The sequence below is a fragment of the Osmerus eperlanus genome, chromosome 9, assembly GCF_963692335.1.
Source record: "Osmerus eperlanus chromosome 9, fOsmEpe2.1, whole genome shotgun sequence".
In the NCBI taxonomy this organism is placed as follows: Eukaryota; Metazoa; Chordata; class Actinopteri; order Osmeriformes; family Osmeridae; genus Osmerus; species Osmerus eperlanus.
The window spans coordinates 16,333,825-16,354,198 of NC_085026.1; the positions used below are offsets into that span (position 1 = coordinate 16,333,825).

Genomic DNA, 20,374 nt, shown 5'->3' on the forward strand with positions numbered 1-20,374 from the left:
TGAGGGCCCTGGGACACAATACAGAGGACGGGCGACAGGAGAAGGAATCACCCAGATGTTTAGAAAGCCTGACAAGCCCTGCAACCATCACAGGGCCGTGATGACACGCCACAGACCCAACCTTCCTCTCTCAAACTGAACATAATGCCATGCATGTGTGTTTTAATCACTGTGGACATGCCCTTTATGGTAATATCTGTCCTCGTATTGTTTTCTATTCTAGATGGAACTGTGTGTCAGAATAAATAAAGTTAAACTGAATTGATAAGCGTCTACCAGGCTCTCTGTGTTAACGTTGTGAATGCTCCTTTCTCCCCCTCCTCCCCCGGCAGAACCAGGTTCTCCCCCTCCTCCTCCCCCGGCAGAACCCAGGTTCTCCCCTCCTCCTCCCCCGGCAGAACCAGGTTCTCCCCTCCTCCTCCCCCGGCAGAACCCAGGTTCTCCCCTCCTCCTCCCCCGGCAGAACCAGGTTCTCCCCTCCTCCTCCCCGGCAGAACCCAGGTTCTCCCCCTCCTCCTCCCCCGGCAGAACCAGGTTCTCCCCCTCCTCCTCCCCCGGCAGAACCAGGTTCTCCCCTCCTCCTCCCCTGGCAGAACCCAGGTTCTCCCCCTCCTCCTTCCCCGGCAGAACCAGGTTCTCCGCCTCCTCCTCCCCCGGCAGAACCAGGTTCTCCCCCTCCTCCTCCCCCGGCAGAACCAGGTTCTCCCCTCCTCCTCCCCCGGCAGAACCCAGGTTCTCCCCCTCCTCCTCCCCCGGCAGAACCCAGGTTCTCCCCCTCCTCCTCCCCCGGCAGAACCAGGTTCTCCCCCTCCTCCTTCCCCAGCAGAACCAGGTTCTCCCCCTCCTCCTCCCCCGGCAGAACCCAGGTTCTCCCCCTCCTCCTCCCCCGGCAGAACCCAGGTTCTCCCCTCCTCCCCACCCGGCAGAACCCAGGTTCTCCCCCTCCCCACCCGGCAGAACCCACCTCTCCACGGTCTCACAGAACAGCACGATGACCTCCTGCTGGACGTAGTACTCTTTGGGAGACTTCACAGGCACCATGGCGGACACATAGCTGTGGAGAGACCAGACAGAGGACCACATGGTCACACCCTCACGTTCATGATGCCCACGGCGATACCACACAGGGCAGTCGTCATGCTTAGGTAGCTTAGGGGTTAGAGCATTTGTATTTATTGACAGGGGCAGTGCACCCTAAATGAACAATGACACGTACCTGAGCTCAAACTCAGCGAAGAGGCTATCGAAGTGGCGCAGCGCGTCCCGCATGCGGTCGGTGTAGAGGTTGAGGTCTCGCAGGGCCTGGTCCCGCGTGATGTTCCTCACCTCCTCCAGGCTGCGGGTCAGGTCCTTCGCCAGCGGCCTCATGGCCATGCTCTCAATCTCCCTGTTCATGATGATCGAGCCAGCAGCCAGACACTGCTCACAGAGACACACACATGCAGACACACACACATGCACCACACAGAGACACACAGCGACACACAGCGACACACAGCGACACACAGGGACACACAGGGACACACAGGGACACACAGGGACACACAGAGACACACAGAGACACACAGCGACACACAGGGACACACAGGGACACACAGGGACACACAGCGACACACAGCGACACACAGCGACACACAGGGACACACAGGGACACACAGCGACACACAGGGACACACAGGGACACACAGGGACACACAGTGACACACAGGGACACACACCCACACAATCAGACACAAACACACAACAATAGACTGTTATCCGAACAGTCCCAGATCATTACGCGGGCCAGACACAGTGGACTTGTTGTAGAGCTGGACAGAGTGAGGGAATATCGCACTGTACCTCGGCTCCGAACCACAGCTGCCCTGCCAGGTTGTCATGGCGAATCTCCTCCGGGAACTTCACCAAGAAGTCTCTGTTGGCTCTGTCGTCAGGGATACACTCATCCATGATCTGGTTGATAATGTTCAACACATTGTCCTGCAGACACGGCGGGGAGGGGGGGGGGGGGGGGGGTGGGGGGGGGGGAGAGTGACAGAGGAAGAGATTGAATAAACTGGATGAAATGGAACGGTCAGGAAGTGTTCCGTCGGCCGGGCGACTGGACACAGGCGGACGCGTGCTGTGGCCGGAGAACACTGTGACATGTGACATGTTCCTGGAAGGCTCGACTTACCTTCGACCTAACTACGGGGACTAATCCATGTTGAAAAAGCACTCAACTCCTCACTGGGAATTGGCAGTAAACAATGAGACAAGGACATGCTCAAAACAGGGACTATGACAGCTTCACAATTCAATCCCCCCCCCCACACACACACTCACACTAAACTAAATCCCCTAATTCCAGCGGTGTAAACAAAACACACTGTCACGCACAGCCAGAGCTAATCAAGAGCTTGTGTGCTGCTGGCATGTACAAGAGCCGTAAACAATGACTAACAATGAGCCTCGCAGCCCGGCGAAGCCTTGCTGTGTGCGGTGATCACGACAGACACAGCGCCTCCCGGCTAACCCCCACAAGAAATATTAAAAAGGTTTGCGGAAAAACAGCTGAACCACTGCTTCCTCGGTAGCAGTGATGACCTGTGTGTTGGCCTTGGCTCGCTGCCCTCCATGGTAAACCACCACGGAGCCCTGGCTAATCATAAGGTGTCCTATCCTCACTGTTCTTGACCGACAATCAGCCACAGTTCGACCCAAACCGAGTGACCCTGAGTGGATGGGTTGTTGAGGGAGATGGAGAAGTTGCCCCAGGCTCTCCCTCTTTCTGTTGCCACACTCTCCCTTTCTCTCTCACCCTCTCTCTCCTTTTCTCTCCTCTCTCTCTCTCTCTCTCTCTCTCTCTCTCTCTCTCCTTTTCTCTCCCTCTCTCCCTCCCTCCCTCTCTCTCCTTTTCTCTCCCTCTTTCTCTCTCCTTTTCTCTCCCTCTCTCCATTCCTCTCCCGTTCTCTTTCCCTCTCTCTCCTTTTCTCTCACCATCTCTCCCGCTTTCTCTCTCTCCCGTTCTTTCTCTCTCTCTCTCTCTCTCTCTCCTTTTCTCTCTCTCTCTCCGTATTATTCTGCCAAACTGATTCCTCCCTCGCTCTCTCTGCCAGCCATTCATTGTGTCGCTCATGCAGGTCATGCTGAGAGCGTACTGTTGCCAGGAGCACGTAAGGAGCTTGGCTGGGCAGAGGAGAGCAGGAGTGAGACAGACCAGCGTGGTTCAGAGGAGAGCAGGAGAGAGACTGGGTGATGTGGAACACTCTCTCACAGCCTCTCGTCCTGCATCCCAGGACCACAGAGAGATGCTGGGGAGTCTGGAAGCATACCGGTCGCTTGCTGGTCCCCTTGGGGGGTGTCCAGGATTCAGAGAGTTAGCTGTGCCAAAGCGACTACTTGCTAACCATGGGGTTATACCACTGGAGAGTAGAACTGTTGACGGACGCAAAACATGACACTAATTCACTGTGAAAGGAAAACCCCCTTTTGCAGAAATATAGCCAGATAAGCTAAACCCTGACAGAGGAGACCATTACAATAGTCCTGGAGGGGGAGATGAAGAGGGAGACAGACCAGGACAGCTAATTATCATCTGCTGAAAATGCTTAACAGTCAGTCAGCTAAAGGCTGGGTAGGAACAGCACAGCCTAACACAAAACGAACACACATTCACGGCACGGCACATTCACGGCACGGTCAATTTGAGGTGATAATGAAGTGAACAAGAGACCTCAGCGGAGAGCTAGACAGGGGACAGAGCAGGAGGAGAGAGGAGGATTGAAGAAGGGAAGAACAGGGGAGGAGAGAGAAAGAGAGAAACAGCTGGGGATGTGATGACCTTATTAAGCGAAATCTCCTCCTAGGGTACAGGGGTTCTGGAGCTGGGGAGCAGCATGCATGCTGATGGCCCACCCAACAACCCCCCCCCCCCCCCCCGCCCCGCATTTCCCAGCATGCATCAGCATGGCAGGAGGCCCTAACTCACACCAGGAAACTGGTCAAGTATCTGGCTCAAAAACAAAATACTATAACTAAGGAAGTAAATGCCTAACATCAGTCTAAAAGGTATCATTTAATAGATCACCATTTTATATATGATCTATAATATCCATCATGGTTCACAGAGAAATCTAAAACAACAAATCTAAGACGTCTCAGAAGGAAGGTAAGACTAAACAGGTGTGATCTTGACTTCTTCAGTCGCTCTGGATAAGAGCGTCTGCTAAATGACTAAATGTTCTTCGCAACTCAATTGCCATAATCAGTTCCACTTCACTTATTCTTCACAATAAGTCACCCTCACTGGGGGCAGTCTGCTAAACAAGCAGGATGTGCCCACAGGCCACATCCAGACACAGGACTTATCTCTCTTAAGGAGTGAGTTATTTTTCCAAAACGGAAGCTAGCTAGTTTTAGTTAGCTTCCGTTACCTAGCAACCTAGCATAATACTTGTAGCAATGCTACTACCTGCTAGTGTTACTTGTTAGCCTCCTAATTGTAAATTTTGAAGCCATACTATAGCGTTTGTCATATAGTTTTTGTCTATCGGAAAATAGTCGGTTGGAATGTTCAGAATCACATATGTGTGACGCTACTCCTTAACGGGTTAAACAAGGAAATGAATTTAAGGTCTGGCCAAAGAATGAACCAATCAGACTTGACCCGGTCATGTAAACCTGGCTGTATCAAATAAGTCTGAAACAACCCTCTTCTTTCCCACCAAGCACAGGTTCAGTCAGGTGACCCAAATGGCTTCCAACCAAATCAGCCCACAAATACGTTCTCTGTTGACCCAGTTCCAACACAGCTGAGATCAATCTGATCTCATTTAAACTCTGGTCTAATTCTAGTCACTCTGCTGAGCAGGAGTATTTTAGTCGTCTCTTCAATACTGGGTCATAGACTTAACTCTAATGAATTGTTCTGGCCTTGTCGTTTTCTATGACCTGAATGGGGCAGTTGGTAGTTGGGACCAGAAAAGGTTTGCTCAGGTTTCCAGCCTGAGCAAAATTCCGAAAATTAAATTTGCTGCCATTCCATTCCATTCCAAATGATATACATTTTGAATTTTTGGGGAGAAATAATTTTTTTGAACTTTTGGTTTTGAAAAAACTTGAAACTTTGTGTGGTGTAGTTTTTTTTCTTTTTGAAAGGTTAGAAAAAAATATCACACACCCAAAAAAAGTATACTAAAAAATAATTATCTTTCGCAATGATTCTGAAGGATTCCTGACGTCTCATCTTTTTTTTAAATATTTTGTCAAAATGTATTTTTCCAAAAACCTTAAAAAAAATATTTTGCAAATGTTCAAAACAAAAAAGAAAATTCACACACAACACAACACACAAAAGTTTCTAGTTAGCTTCTACAATGTATTTTTGTATGCATGTATTAAATTGATGTGAGGTCCAACAGGTAGTAGTAGACCCCTGCGGTGAGGGCCGTACCTGACAGGAGCGGAACTGGTTGACCAGCAGGGTGCATCTCTGAGGATCCTTCCTGCCGTCCAGGCTGTCCAGCTCCATGGCAACCTGGTTGAGCTCCTCGTCAGCATAGTAGAACTGGGCCAGGAGCTGGGGGTCTGTCCTCTGGAGACAGGGAGGGAGGAGGAGCAACGGTCAACACATTTACATTTAGTCATTTAGCAGACGCTCTTATCCAGAGCGACTTACAGTAAGTACAGGGACATTCTCCCCGAGGCAAGTAGGGTGAAGTGCCTTGCCCAAGGACACAACGTAATTTGGCACGGCCGGGAATCTAACCAACAACCTTCTGATTAATAGCCTGACTCCCTAACCGCTCAGCCATCTGACTCCCAACACAAGCAAGAACACATGAAGAGTGCTGTGTGTGTGTGTGGTCGTGTGTGTGAGTGCACTTGTGTGTGTATCTATATGTGTGTCCGTATGAGTGTGTGTATGTATGCGTGTGTGTATGCGTGTGTGTGTGTGTGTGTGTGTGTGTATGCATGTGTGCACTCGTGCCCAGGCTCAAGGGGCAGGAGGAGGTAGAACCAGAGAGGTGTCAGCAGATGGTTAATATTGTGTGGAACCTCCCCAGAAGAGCTGGCGTAATTACAGAGCTTGTCCGCGCTGAAGGATTTGTGTCATTATCGTCCAGTGTGTGCCCACCCTCCAGGGAGGAGCCCAGCCCAACAGAGCACTCTGTTGCTGGGGAGCACATGTACTGCCACGCCGCTCAGAGCTGGGTGGAGGGGGGTAGAGGGCTGAGGGGTGGGAGAGGGGGCGGAGGGGTGAGGGAGGGAGGGGTGGGGCAGGGAAGAAGGGCAGATAAGGGCCAGATCTCAAAGAGAAGGTAGGTTGAAATGTTGTTATTGGTTTATTTTCTTAAACACAGCACAGCAGCACACTGATGTGGTTCCTCTGCTCTGCCTCGGCTGTTTAAGACGCTGCTGTGCTGCATGAACACTGCGATTAAAGTGAGAACACAGTGCGGCACTCAGCCCGCACAAAAAAAAGAAAAAAACACAAAATCTCTTTATTATCTGAAGACCTACTACTACTACTACTGTAGCACAAGGAGGCCCCCTTGGAGAGCGACGTTTTCCACACGGAACGGAGAACATCTTACAAGACCTGCTCCCGAAAGTTCTGCTGGTTCCCCACAGTGAGAAGAGCTCCCAATGGGCTGCCTGCAGTATCGAGCAGATGATGCACGACTGTTCCCTCTCTCACTCCCCCTCTCTCATCAATAATAAAACAAACAGCAGGAAGAAATACACTGGCATGATCAACCTAGCGTCCTGGTCTGCCAGGCACGGCATCGCACAGCATCAACCGCTAAAGAGGAGGCTATGGAGCGTGTGCAGAACAGGCAGGACAGCCGAACAGCGAGCAGGCTGAGAGTGGTTATGCTACAGTGTTCGTGTAAATGTTTCACACTTCTCTCGAGTGTTCTTTCTCAACAAGGTCACGTACTGTATATGCTCCATGTCTATATATAAATCACTTGCGAAGGATGAGAATTGAGGGTGGGGCACCCAGCTGCTAAGATATGGAGAGAGAGATAGAGAGAGAATGACAGAAAGAGAGAGGGAGTGAATAGATATACTTAGCTGCAGAGATACAAGGTAGCCAGATCTGCTGCACACTAAACACAGACGCATGTGTCTCAATCTGCCATGAATGTATGACTGACAGTATCATCCATCGTATAAATGGTATGAGACATGAAAGGCTATATTGTTTGAAGAGAGCTAATTGGAGTTCATAGCTTATTGGTTAGCCTCCTGTAGTGTTTAACCCTTGTGCTGCCTTCGGGTCACATGACCCAAAGGTTCACAACGAACCATTGTTGTGTTTACCCAATTTCACCCAATACAAAAACAAATAAAAAGCATTTTCTTTTAACCTTCGCAATGTGGGGGGTCTGAGACAGCCCAACGGTTAAAAGAAAATGCTTCACTTTGTTTTTGTATGTGGTAAAGTTGTCGCAATACGACGGTGGGTCACAATGACTGATGGGTCAGAATGACCCGAAGATAACACAAGGGATAAGGAAGGAGAAATAGGCTCAGTGAAGCAGGCACACTGGATACAACAGAGAAGCATCACAAGGGATAAGGAAGGAGAAATAGGCTCAGTGAAGCACACTGGATACAACAGAGAAGCATCTTCTAAATAAAGTGAAAATTACATGAGACTTTCCTTGATCTGTATTGACCCAGTGTCTCCCACTACAGCATACCCGAAGATCCCTTCAAACTAAAAGTCAGTGAGCAGACGGCACGCAAACCGCCCACAGAACGAGCCTGGAAGCTCGTCAAGGGACAAATTCCTGAAGCAAGAGGTAGATTTCCATGGAGCTTGACTCAAATCGCTGTCTACGCAGTGACGTGTATAACACTAATGTCTCGTCCAAACAGGAAATGGTAGCAGGCCAAGGGTGACGACCTTTTCCACTGAGGGCAAAAGACGGCTCATGCAGACGGCAGGCGTTCTGCTGGTCCAGCTCAGAGGAGGAAGAAAAGGAGCCTTTGAGATGGCAGCGGACCGGAGCTTCCTCCTGCTGCATTCCCCTCTCTGGAGGGAACATTCCAACACCGCTGCATCATGGAGAGAAGTCGATAGTGTAGGACGTTCTGGGCATGTGTGGGCCAGGCCTACCTTAAGAGGTTAGAAATCATCTACCAGATTTATCTCTGTAAGTCTGTCTGTCTAATCTCTTCATACATCCGTCTACCCATTTCGGCATTCCTTACATCAGGGAACTCGCCCTCGTCAGCATAAGAAGGGCCCCGAGTCTGTCTGAAGAGATGATCTCCTTTGATAGAGGAGAGGTGGCGAAGAAGACAGAGCCACCTTGAAGTCAGATGACACGAGCAGTTTGAAAGTGCGAGTCCCGTCTCACTTTCTCACCGCATTCATCTGAACCTCATTACTTTAGATCTCCTTGGGAATCAGGCCGCCTTTTCTGAAGTGTTCCTGTCAATACTGACACCTGCGTGACAGCTCACCTGTCAGTACAACTCCAGAAAGACAAAACAAACACACAACGAAACACATTAGGAATTGAAGGAATGGAGGAAAAGAAGAAAAAAAAAAAACTTTCCAACTGGGGAATTAGGTCAGAGCCACAGAGCCATTTCTCTCTCTCTATGGCTCTGGGACAGGGTCATTAGATGAGTTTGAGGCTCTGAACCATGGGAAAAACATGTTTGACAAGTTAATATCATGTCATCATGAAGTTAAAAACGAAGAAGAGAAAGAAGAGAAAACAAGCCTTCAAGATGAGTCTCCAGCCCTCAAGACTAGTCCTGCCACGAGCACAACCACTGTGTTGGGTAAGAGAGCTAATGATTCAGCAGATCTGGCCGTCTGGGCCCCCTGTGGCAGCGAGTCCTGAAACCGCTCCTGTCGTCACTTGTCCTTGATGCACTCTGCGGGATGACTCAAACACACTCACCCTTTGTGGTCAGAAACCTGCCATCTTCCGTCATTAAGCTGTCCTAACCTCCCCACCGACAGTTGAGGTGCGCTGTTCTCTTCAACCTTCCCCGCCTCAACATAGCACATCAAACAGCCTAGGCGAGGTCACAATGACAGGTTCACTTAGCGTTAACGCTTGGGAGTAAATGAACTGAAGGCCGTTTCCGACCCTCCGAGCGTGTTGCCATGCAGGGTGCAGCGTACCACCTGGCCTGTCTGGAGGATCTCGTCATCCTCCCACATCTCCTCCACCAGCAGTCTACGGCTGTTGCTCTGAGGTCGCTGAATCATCACTTGGTTTCCATTCACACCACGAGGAGGTGGCAACTGGCTAATATCTCGTGACCACGGGCAGGATGGCTATCCTGCACCTCATGCCTCCCAGGCTCAATTCACTGACTGGCTGGCTGGCTGTCTGGCTGCTCTCCAGGAATGCCTCTTCTGGCAGCCCAGGCTAATGTTGTGGGGAGGGCTGTCAACTGCCTGCAGCAGTTCATTTAGCTTCTGGCACTTACTGGCAAACGAGCAGTGGTATCCATCGCATTGTTCCATTGCTTATTCAGTGCTCAGCAGAAAGTATCGGGCTCCGCATCGGAGCAGGCAGGTTGGAAGAGAAACAAACAGGTAAAGCACCTCCAATCCCAGGTCTCTCCGTCAATAAAGAACAGAACTGTCTGTAGGTTAAATTATGCAAAATGTTCGACTTTGGTTCCATCTGAACCATGAGTGTTGTGTTCACTTGTGTGACATTGCATAAAACAGCACGTTCACAGCTTCCGGCTATTGTGTACTCAGTCTTCCAAGCTAGTTATTCCAATCCTCTCTGGTTTTCACTAGAATGCTACAGCGATAGGCAACAAAGGCAACGGTTAATCTACTGAATCGCTGACTAAACTGTGGACCTCGCATTCACACTGTTGAATAATTGCATACTGTGGTTATGGACCTGGAACTACTTCTGAAAACGGCAGTTTCAAGATGACATCTTCTGATATATCAGTTGCACAATGCTTGGGAGTGGCTCGGGGTCAAACCCCACACTGATGGAACATTACTGAAACTTCACTTTGTGGGAACAATGTGAACCACCTCACTATGATGGCTGAACAGTAGACATTCTCATCAAAGCCCCCCTTTTGGACCCGGGGAAATCTCTCTGGGTCGCAGGGCGAGTTTCCTGACCTCTCTGGGTAGCAGGGCGAGTTTCCTGATCTCTCTGGGTCGCAGGGCGAGTTTCCTGATCTCTCTGGGTCGCAGGGCGAGTTGCCTGATCTCTCTGGGTAGCAGGGCGAGTTTCCTGATCTCTCTGGGTCGCAGGACGAGTTTCCTGATCTCTCTGGGTAGCAGGGCGAGTTGCCTGATCTCTCTGGGTAGCAGGGCGAGTTTCCTGATCTCTCTGGGTCGCAGGGCGAGTTGCCTGATCTCTCTGGGTAGCAGGGCGAGTTCCCTGACTCAGCAGACTCAACACAGCTGTTCCATCTGGGGAGCGATGCTATAATCTGTGTCTGGAGTTCAGCCTCACTAATCTGCTTTTTGATCTGTGATGGAGCCAGACACGTGCCTAGGGCAGGGTCCAGCAGGGCAGGATGGGGCAGAGCGGGGCAGCAGGGGGAGGTAAGAGGATTTGGGCTGCAGGGAGAAGAGCTCCGATCTTCTGGAGGCTGGCGTGACATTTGGGGACCCCCCCTTTATGACCCGTGACCACCAGGAAGTTATTATGCAAGAATTAATTCTGTTATACAATACAGGGCTATGTTGACTACAGATGGAGAGGGGATTTCACATTTTGAAAAACATCAGCACAACAAAGAGAGTAGAGAGGAGGGCTGAAAGGATGGCAACAAGGCGTAGCTATCCGTAAAAAACAGTCTACTTTGACCTGTTCCTTGGAGGACAAAAGCAGCAAAAAAACATCTTCATTTCACATCTACCGAAATAGTCTTGATGATGTCTCCAAAAAAAACAAACCTATGTTCTCTAATGAGCACTGGCTGTGGTCTGACCTCAGTGAGTGCTGCTCAACCTTCTTCACCGCTGTGGAACATGACTCACAGAGAAGCCAGCCCATCACTGACCGCCGGGACAGAGGTAGCCGGCCGAGGCAGCCGACCGAGGCAGGGCCCGACTCCATTCTGTCCATGATGAGACTTCATAATGACCGCTGTGGACGTGGGCTGAGGTACTACCGCACACTTGATCCATCCATCCATTCAAAACACACAAACAGCCTGGTTCTTCTTCCTCACACTGCCCAGTTCCTACCGAGCGCACTCTGGTCCTTTCTGCCATGGTGCCCGCCATCTGTTGAGAAGATATTTATACACAGGAAGCCCACATGCAATGCTCAACTGTGGGCAAATTTACAGAGCGGAAAATCTCCCGGCAGACATCTCAGTCTGATTGTAGTGAAGTTTGAGCGTTCTCTTTCTTAGCTATACCTTCACCAATATTAAGAAACTTTAACAACCACAACAACAACAAACATCTAAGCTTATCACGACCGATCCTTTACGTCAGATAACGTGCCACTTCCCAAACAGCAAGGGAGGAAGGAAGTCGCCTGGTTCCTGCTCTCCTCACAGCCTGTCCTCAGCCTCAACACCGTCACAGCAAAGGGATGGAACAGCAGAGTGTGGAAGCCGTGAAAGAGAGGCATCCTTTCATTTGATCTCCTGCCAACCGTAACCAAGGCCAAGAACTAATCCCAAAAATATAGGACCTGCTGGCCCCCCCCCCCCTTCCCCCCCAGAACACACCTCCTCCCTCCCCCGCCCGCTGGACAGCATGACGGGTGGTGTTGTGTATTTCGCACAGCCAGCCAGCCTGGCACAGTCACAATCATATAGGCTACTGAAGGCTGTGGGGACTTTGAGGGCTTGCGATCATACCGTATAAAGTCTTTAATCGTCCACTACGGAGCCTGCAGATTACTATTGACGCGTCATAATGCAAAGAGAATCAATACAACTTCACTGTCATTATCAGCCCCTGGACAAGTCTCTCCAGCGGAGTTAAATCACCCCAGTAGCTCGTCTTCGATCATCTCCTACACACACGTAGGACACAACAGCCAGTTCTCCAGCCTGCAATGAATTTAAAGAGGCCTTCAATTGCCTAGCCTGTCTAGATTTGCACCAGGGGTCAGCTCTCTAAATCCAGCCAGCTGACACCAAATCAATTACCGCACGGCTGTTGGGTAAGCAGAAAGGAGACAACCAGAAAGGAGGCTGAATATGCAGGCATGTTGGTCACCGCTCAGCATTCTGCTGCTCCTTGGGCCTCCACTGACTGTGCAGAGCCACCCCACTCTGGACAGACAGGACGCCAATTACCCACATTTCTCTTACCTTCTTGTACGTTGCAGCTATATTTGCTCAGCAGTTGTGTGTGTGTGACGGGAATAAACGAGAGTATTTTATTTCTGCAAAGGCATGTAAAATGTTCACGTTGTTTGACGTATATAAAACCACCCGCTAGTCAGACTATCATACTGTGAGAAAATATGTGTAATGGTGGGTGAGCTGTCCTGTGAAAACAGTGGTTTTATAGCTAAGGCTAGTTAAATTGGATTAGTACCACGCTGCTGAATAAAAAATGACATAAAAAAAGTCGATATCTGCCAGCACTGACCCTTAGTTGACTGGCTGAACAACTGGTAGATAGAGGAGAGAGGATGTATGTTTTTTTTTCTTCCTCATAGCAGGTACAAATGTCGGGTGTTTAGCGGGGAGAAATGAAACTGTGAATTGCGGCGCATCTCAGCCCAGCGGCCATCCGTGTGAGGACGGACAAGCAGATGGAGCCCCAGTGTAGGCCGCCTGCTTCTGGTTGTGGGGCCTGTCACCCTGACAGATGAGGTGCTGTGTAACTGAAGGTCAGCCCCTGAATGCCTGATAGAATAACACCAGGACAGAAGGAGAGGCTTGGAGGGGAAATGGACAGGTTTAGCCTTCTGACATCTCACTCCCTCTCTCACCATGAGCCTGTCTCTGACGAATGAGAATAGAGGTGATAGAGAGGCCATTTTGGCTGGCTGGAAACTTGATCCAGACCTCATCTGTTTCTGTCGGATGTTCCATGTGAAGTCAAGTGCACATCTTTATGAACACAAACCCCCTACCCCCATACACTTCTCACCTTACACCTTCCTAGCTTGCCTCTAGTATGGAAAACCTTCTGTTTTGTGAGTATTTAACGCAGCCTACAATGTAACCTGTGATGCAATGTGAGATCATCACCTCCAGTAAATGGATTGTCACAGACTTGTTCATGTGTAGCCTTCGGTGGATAGAAAAAACGTCCAAAAGATAGTGTTGAGTTCTATTCTACATTTTTGTGCATAGTCAATTTGTTAGAAAATGTGTTGTCAGTTGGCCAGTTAAACCAGCAAAAGGAATGTTAGAAAGCTTGCACAGGGAGGGAACTAAGCTTAGCTTCTTTTTATTTACACAGTCCAATAGTACAGTAGTGCTCAGAAGAAGTGATATGGTTGTGTTTTTTTGTTGGTGCTCTGATACCAAAGTCTGACAGAGCAGACAGGCATGTTATGTGCTTCTTGATTAATGTTGCAAGCTACTTTTGAGAAAACTGGATATACAGGTATTGTATTGCTGAAAGGAGGGGAAAACAATTCAGAGTGACTTCTAGCAAGTATAATGCAGCTCTGGAAATATCAATAGCCTTGCTCCATTCAAGGAGAACATGCTGACTCAACTCCCTTCTATCACTAGGAGAACATAGTTCAATATACAACACATTGTGGATGCAAAATGAAAACACTATGCAGTGTTTAACAATTTATGTCAGAGTAGAATGCCCTCTGTAGACTGGACAGAAAGCGAGCTAAAGCAATTAAGATGTTTTCACAAGAATACATCACTACTCTGCACAACACAAGAGACAGCATAAACCTGGACTAAAATCGAGTAACACAACAAAAGTGGATTTCCATTTTTATCAAATAATCCATTTTTTTCAGTTTATGACAATTGAATCAAGCATCTACTTCATGTTCTACTCTGTTACAGGATCACATTTATTCAGGGACAGATTACTGGAGCCTTCTGCAGCTCAAATACCCCTTGTAGCAAGGAGAAAATGATACACGGCTACATAACCTTCTGGTGATGATGTGAAGGACTGTTTCAGACACTCGAGTCTAACCCTCTACCCTAGTCTAACCCTAACCCTATACATCGTGTATATTTTCTGAAACTTATGATAAACGAAGAAAGGCCCGCAGTTTAAAATAATGTTTTTTCTCTTAAGCTTACTTTGACAAGTTTGTTTTTTTATGATAACATTTAAAATGCTTAATATGCAGCAGTTCGTTTTCACCAAGAGAGTGGATTGGCCGCAAGATCACTGACACAATTAACAAAGACTGCACTAACTTCCTAAAGTCAAGTATAATGTTGGTGAACATCACCTTGTACGACAAAGGCAGTCAGGTACTAAACAAATGCTGTAACAGTTCAAAGTTCTGTGTTTTACCATGGGAATTATCACACCATAACTAGCAAAACACACAATTGTTTATATAGTGTTTTCGAACAATAACTTGAGGATAACGCAATAAAAGAGACGGGATCAGTTACACGTTACTGTTATTTAAAAATTAAACATACATTATTTATTTCGTATTAAAGAGTAAATTTTGGCAATGTTATTGAAGACAAGTTATTTCCAGATAACCAGCTCAGCAAGCTAACTGAGATGATCTCAAATAAGGCAACTTTCTTTTCGGCTAGCTAGCAAATAGCATTCACAGCGATTATTGATTGCGAGGAATTGAGAATACTTATATTTGGTAGCTATAAAAATACATTTATAGTTAGCAAGTTATAGTTTTGGGCAAATAAATGACTGACAGTAGAAAGAACATAAAATACATACATCTTACCTTGGGCTTGTACAGCCACTTTCGAAACCGATTCATCGTTACCTCGCCACCTTACCCCTCTTTTGTCATCAATCCCTCTTTCTACCTGTGTGAGATACCAGCAGTCGCTAGCCAGCTAGCTAGCAAGCTACGTGGCTAAAAGGTGAGAAATCTAAAAAATACAGTAGCTAGCTATGGTTTCCAAGATGATAGGGTACAGAGTTGTATGTTTTCATATTTTTCCACCAAAAAGACGATATGTTTTCATAGCCACATAATCAGAAGTAAACTGTGCCTGCTACTGTTCAGGAGCAATGCGCTTGAAACAATCCACCGATAGATTTGCTGTTCTCTCCCTGGCTCTGCTTGATGACAGTCACGTTGACAACATCGCCACCCACTTTCCCAGGGAAAGGATTGCACCACACGTCACAAAGCCTCACGTCATAATCATTGTTACATTCTATGGCGAGAGAAAAGATATGAAATATTCTCATTCGAATGTACAAAAATATATAACTATGACAGCTGGTTACCTAATATGGGACAAAAAATTATGAAGTTATAACGATTTAAAAAAAACTACATAAACATTTATTGTAATGGGCGTCGCAATTTGAGTGTTCATATCTGGAAGCCTCTGATGTGGGAGAAGCAGGACTTCTGTTTACGCAAGTCTGTTGCTTAGCAACGACCAAACATGGCAACGTTTTCGAAGCTAGTCAGATGAATTTAGGAGTACTAGTAGTTCTTGGGTCTGAGACAACTAGACTAATTTACCATAAATAAATGAAAGGCCAATACAAATGTGAAAAAAATATAACGCTAGCTAGTCTAATATAGTTATCTCATCTCAGACTGAATAAACGAAGGTAGAATATCCATGGGAAGGTTCAAATGTATCAACCATCCTAGCTAATGCAGACGAGCTCTACACTTGCCTGGTTGGACAGCTGGAGTTTTTTTATTCGCAATTTGTCCCATCCTTTTTTGCTTAAGGATAAATACACCAAGATAACTAGGCTCGTAAGTGGCTCGCCGGGTAAGTGCCTGTCTTTCAGCCTCATTTGTCACCTTGTCTGTGTCTGCATTTCTGTTTTCCTTATGGATCCACCTCTGCATCAGTAAACCATACATCCACGCTTCTCAAATCACACATTGCAACGTTCTTGTCATTGTGTAGGCACAGAAAATGTCGCCAAATTATGGGGTACTTGTCAGAGAGGCCACTTTACTGCTTGACAAGTTCAACGCAGACAAATATTGTGTTGAGGATTACACAGAAGAGGCTTGCAAGGCCATGGAGGTATCTGCTAGCAACCTAGTTAAAATTCAGTAAATTCAGGCTAGTATATCAGATCCAGCTGTTTAGAATTGCAACATTACTTAATATAAACCTGTTATGATATAGTTTTTTCTTCTTCAATGTCTTCAATCAGAATCTGGAACCTTCTGACAAGAACTTCATACTTGACACTGTCTCCGGATGCATTGAGCACAAAAAATTGATGGACATTGTCCTTGATGTTTTCTTTGATCAGAAGGGTAAATGCTTATTGAAGGCTGATCGCAATCAGTTTGCTGGTAAGTTCATAAGTTCCTTTGGACTGGTGTGCTGCAAAATGATTATTGTCAGTTTCAGAAAAACTTCCCCATCAGATATTTCCGGCTCTAAATGTGTCTGTTTAATTTCTGCAGTTATCTGTTATCTTGCTGTGTTCGTCCTTGATGATCTTGGACTTCAGTGTTTCAGCAAGATTGTTAAATCTCTGGACATCAAGAAGATGCACAGTGTAAGAAACTCCTGTGTCTACTGTTAACTTTAATGCCAGAAATGATGAACATTACAGAAAAATCTCAATAATATTAACAACAATATGAACTTTTACTAAAATGGTTTTGTAGTTCCTCGGTTTCGTATTCAACGTCACAAACATCAGCACTTGGATGAAAGGCGAGTGGAGTCATATTTATGATGCTGATTATGTGGAGAATAACTGGATTGCTCCACTTTTAAGGTAAATCAAACGGAAGCACAGTAGTAGTTTTTTTTTTTTGGGGGGGGGGCACTAAATTGATAGTTTCTATGTTTGTCCGTAAGGTGGCGCCCTGAGATTGAGGTTCTGATAAATCAGCTCGCCGCTAAAATGTCTCAAGCGGGGCAGATCAAGAAAGCTCCCACAAAAATCACTGAGCCCCAAGAGTTTTCTCTTACAAAACCTAAACATCGTCCTCTCCCGGTTCCTGAACCGATTCCCCAGCAGGAGAAATGCCATGCGGTCAGTTTCATTCAATCAAGTAAAGGACATTCACATGAAGCATGTGTCTAAACAATTCTATTTTATACTTTTTTTTTTTTTTACTAAACAACCTGTATATATTTCTGTAATGTTTTACTAGGTGCCAACCACCACTTACAGACCTCCAAAAGAGAAAGAAGCCTTAGAGAAAGTGAAACAGAGGAACCGACAGAAGGCTGAGGTATCTTGGTTAAGGAACTGATGTTGACGCAATTACTGTACACATCAATGTACCTTCATTGTCGTTTAATAACTCTGTTTTCCCCAAGCAAGTGCTATTCGAGGCAAACACTCAACAGTTCAAATGTGCAAACCCAGAAAAGTCTGAGGTTACCAAGGTTAGTCAATGTGTGGGTATTTGGGAGACGTTCTAGAGAGCTTTCTATGGAACCTATTCCATTCTCTTCTAAATGATCAACTGTTTGGTTTTGCAGAGTGTGATATCCCAGATCAAGCAAAGCCATGATTCCCAGCTCAAGTGTGATTTAGTTCACTCCTCTGGGACACCTGCAACCCACAAGGTAAATGTCAACAGGTTATCCATCAGAAACTTTTGATATGTCATTTGTGTGTGCGTGTGTCTTTGTGTAAGCAAATACATACCCCTGTGTATTTGTATGATTCCACTAGACTAACAGCTTGCCCATCAGGCTCAACACCACAGCCATACTGCGAGAGGGAGCTCTGTACAACCGCCATGTTGAGGAGGAGCTAAACAGGTACCACAGCATGACCTACCACTTTTCTCAGAACCACACGTGTAGACAAAGAGCTTTAAGTATAACGTCACATGTAAATATATATATTTACTGTGTTGCTGTTGATAGCACCAGTTCCAGAAGCTGTTGTGGCAGTGCATTAGTACGCCGTGGTGTTTGTTTACACAGAATCGAGCGGCTGGTTGAGGGGGCGCGCGAGCCGTCTGCGTTCCTGCAGTGGCAGAGGGAGATGAGAGAGCAGGACTTGCAGGCGGAGCTGGCCCAGGTGGAACAGCGCCGCCTGCAGGGACGGATCAGCTACGAAGAGGCCGCTTTGGCCCGCGCACGGATCATGGAGCGCAACCAAAAGACTGCCCTGCTAAAGAAGGAAGAGGTGGGTTTGCTTTCCCCAAGGAATTTAGCAACGCCTCACAAGAAGTGTAATCAAATGCAAGGATTAGAGGCTTCCCCAATGGGATTATATGTCGCCTTCCAGTTTGATCAAATCAAACACCTGTAATCCTGTCTTTTGTAATCCTCCTTGATTCAGTCTGTGAGTCTGTTGTCGCTTACAGACTGCCAAGCTCATGCAGAGATATGCCCGCAAGAGGTTGCAAGAGGAAAAAGACATAAAGGACCTGGTGAAACAGGTGGCAGATGGACACAAGAACTCCAAAGCTGCCAAAGTGAAGTTGCAGGAGCTCAAACAGCGTATAGGTACAAGGAAAACCACCTAAGATTTACTATATACATCCCTTTACACGGTGCATTCTTTAGATTCACTATTACCCTCACTGTTTGCATGGGAAGTGCTCTAATGGACGTTTGTGTTTGTTGTTTAGCGAAGGAAGTATCCGTGCAAAATCGCGAGCTCTTACAGCAGGCCTTAGAGGAAGCCCAGGAAGAGCTGAGCAGAAGGTTACAGATAATCTGTGAGATACGGGCTTTCGAATCTGTGCCCCACCTCAGGCACACCTTCATGGATGAGACAGAGGTAAGCTAAGAGGGCTTTTTAGGATTTTTTACACCACATCCTTACACACAGGGGCGTCGAAGTGGGGGGGAAGGTGGGATTGACTTCCCAGGGCCCCAATGGTTGGGAAGGCCCTCAAAAACCTTGGATTTAAAATGTGTTAAATGAAAAAACAGACACAACCAAAATTGGGGAGAGGGGGAGGGGGCATGGCCCAAATGTCAACTCTTCGTTGGGCCCAGAATTCTTAGTGGGAGCCCTGCTGAAACTCCCCGGTGTCCCTGTGTTGTAGACGGCAGGGCATCGCCTGCTGGGGGAGATGTCCCTGGCTGAGCTGAGGGAACGCCTGGCCGTGCTGAAGGACGCAGAGGGGAAGGAGCAGGAGGACAGGAGAGAGCGCATCCTGCTGGAGAAGCAGAACAAGGAGCAGCTTCTGCTGGAGCATCTGGACACTATCGCCCTCCACAGGACGGCACTGGGACAGGCGGCGGAACGCAGGTGTGTGAGGGCTCGATATGTGAATTGAGATTTTGCATGACAACACACACACACATGGGGGGGGGGGGGGAAGGGCGGTCACTGGATAAGTTTATTTATTTATTACATTTATTTGACAGGGACAATGCAGTTAAAACATAGCTACAGAGCAAAGTTTGCAGCTGATGTAATGCACATAGAGTTTATATCAAGTGCTAATTTTCAACTCCCGTCCCTGGATGGGCCTTTCTACAATAAGTGTACGTACCATGTAGGCTGAGGCCTTACCCCAGTGGTCTGGGTTTGAATCCGACCTGGGCCTTTTGCTGAACGTCTTCCCCTCCCTCTCCAACCCTTTCCTGCCACACTTCACTTACAAACTGTCCTATAAAGAAGGAAAAAGACCCCCCAAAAAAACATATACAAAAAAACACACTCACTCACAAAGACCTGAGACTAAAGCATAGCTTAGATGGGTTATGTTGTGCCTGTTGTGTGAGGCAGGCTGGAAGAGAAGAAAGCAGGCCAGGGCCTGCAGCAGGTTGTGGCCAAGAATGACAAGGTGCTGGCCCTACAGAGGAGGCTGGAGGAGAGACGGCAGGAGCGACAGAGGCTGAAGCAGAACGAGAAGACCAGGGCCAAGACTGCAGAGCGAGCCGCTCAGCACGCTCTCAGAAGCTGGAATCACAAGAAGGTGAGCGCAGAAGTAAACATTCAAAAGTAAACAAAACGCCTCAGTAGTAGCGATTTGTTGTAACTACCGAATAGCTCTCGATCAAATGTAATTCTGTGTCTCTTTTTCTTCCGTTTACTTTATTTCGTACAGCTGGCACAGGAGGAAAAACACTGGGGGGCTTTGGAACAGAGCTTAGAGCGCCACATCAAGCAGCAAGCTCCTGATTCAGTCTCCCACAGGAAAATACTAAAGGCTTAGAAATTAAACCCCTCTTTATAAGATCTAGATTTGATATTTGGCTGTATTTATACATCAGCAATGACACGAGGGGAAAACTTTGAGATTTGAGTAGTGGAAAAGTTAGTTGAATAAACTTTGTTGAAATATTGCGACTGTGGTTTTCATAACTTTTTGATCATTCTGATTTTGTTCAT

General features: G+C 47.3%; 2 protein-coding genes across 2 annotated transcripts in view; one reads left to right on the forward strand and one right to left on the reverse strand.

Moving 5' to 3' along the window:
* Positions 1-15,237, reverse strand: part of zfyve28 (zinc finger, FYVE domain containing 28) — a 20,249-nt gene extending 5,012 nt beyond the window's left edge. The window contains 5 exon segments of the mRNA XM_062469567.1: positions 277-1,054; positions 1,217-1,419; positions 1,843-1,980; positions 5,435-5,575; positions 14,838-15,237. Of these exon segments, the coding sequence (XP_062325551.1) occupies positions 277-1,054; positions 1,217-1,419; positions 1,843-1,980; positions 5,435-5,575; positions 14,838-14,873 (1,296 nt within the window). The 5' untranslated portion in view covers positions 14,874-15,237.
* A 303-nt stretch (positions 15,238-15,540) lies between these two features.
* On the forward strand, positions 15,541-20,310 carry cfap99 (cilia and flagella associated protein 99). Its single transcript, XM_062469220.1, has 16 exons — positions 15,541-15,858; positions 16,000-16,122; positions 16,256-16,400; positions 16,515-16,609; positions 16,722-16,834; positions 16,918-17,095; positions 17,217-17,297; positions 17,386-17,454; positions 17,551-17,637; positions 17,747-17,835; positions 18,004-18,208; positions 18,390-18,531; positions 18,657-18,808; positions 19,080-19,285; positions 19,769-19,958; positions 20,091-20,310. Exons 2-16 carry the CDS (start codon positions 16,009-16,011, stop codon positions 20,196-20,198), a joined length of 1,974 nt encoding a protein of 657 aa, XP_062325204.1. The 5' UTR covers positions 15,541-15,858; positions 16,000-16,008; the 3' UTR covers positions 20,199-20,310.
* The last annotated feature ends 64 nt before the right edge of the window (positions 20,311-20,374 follow it).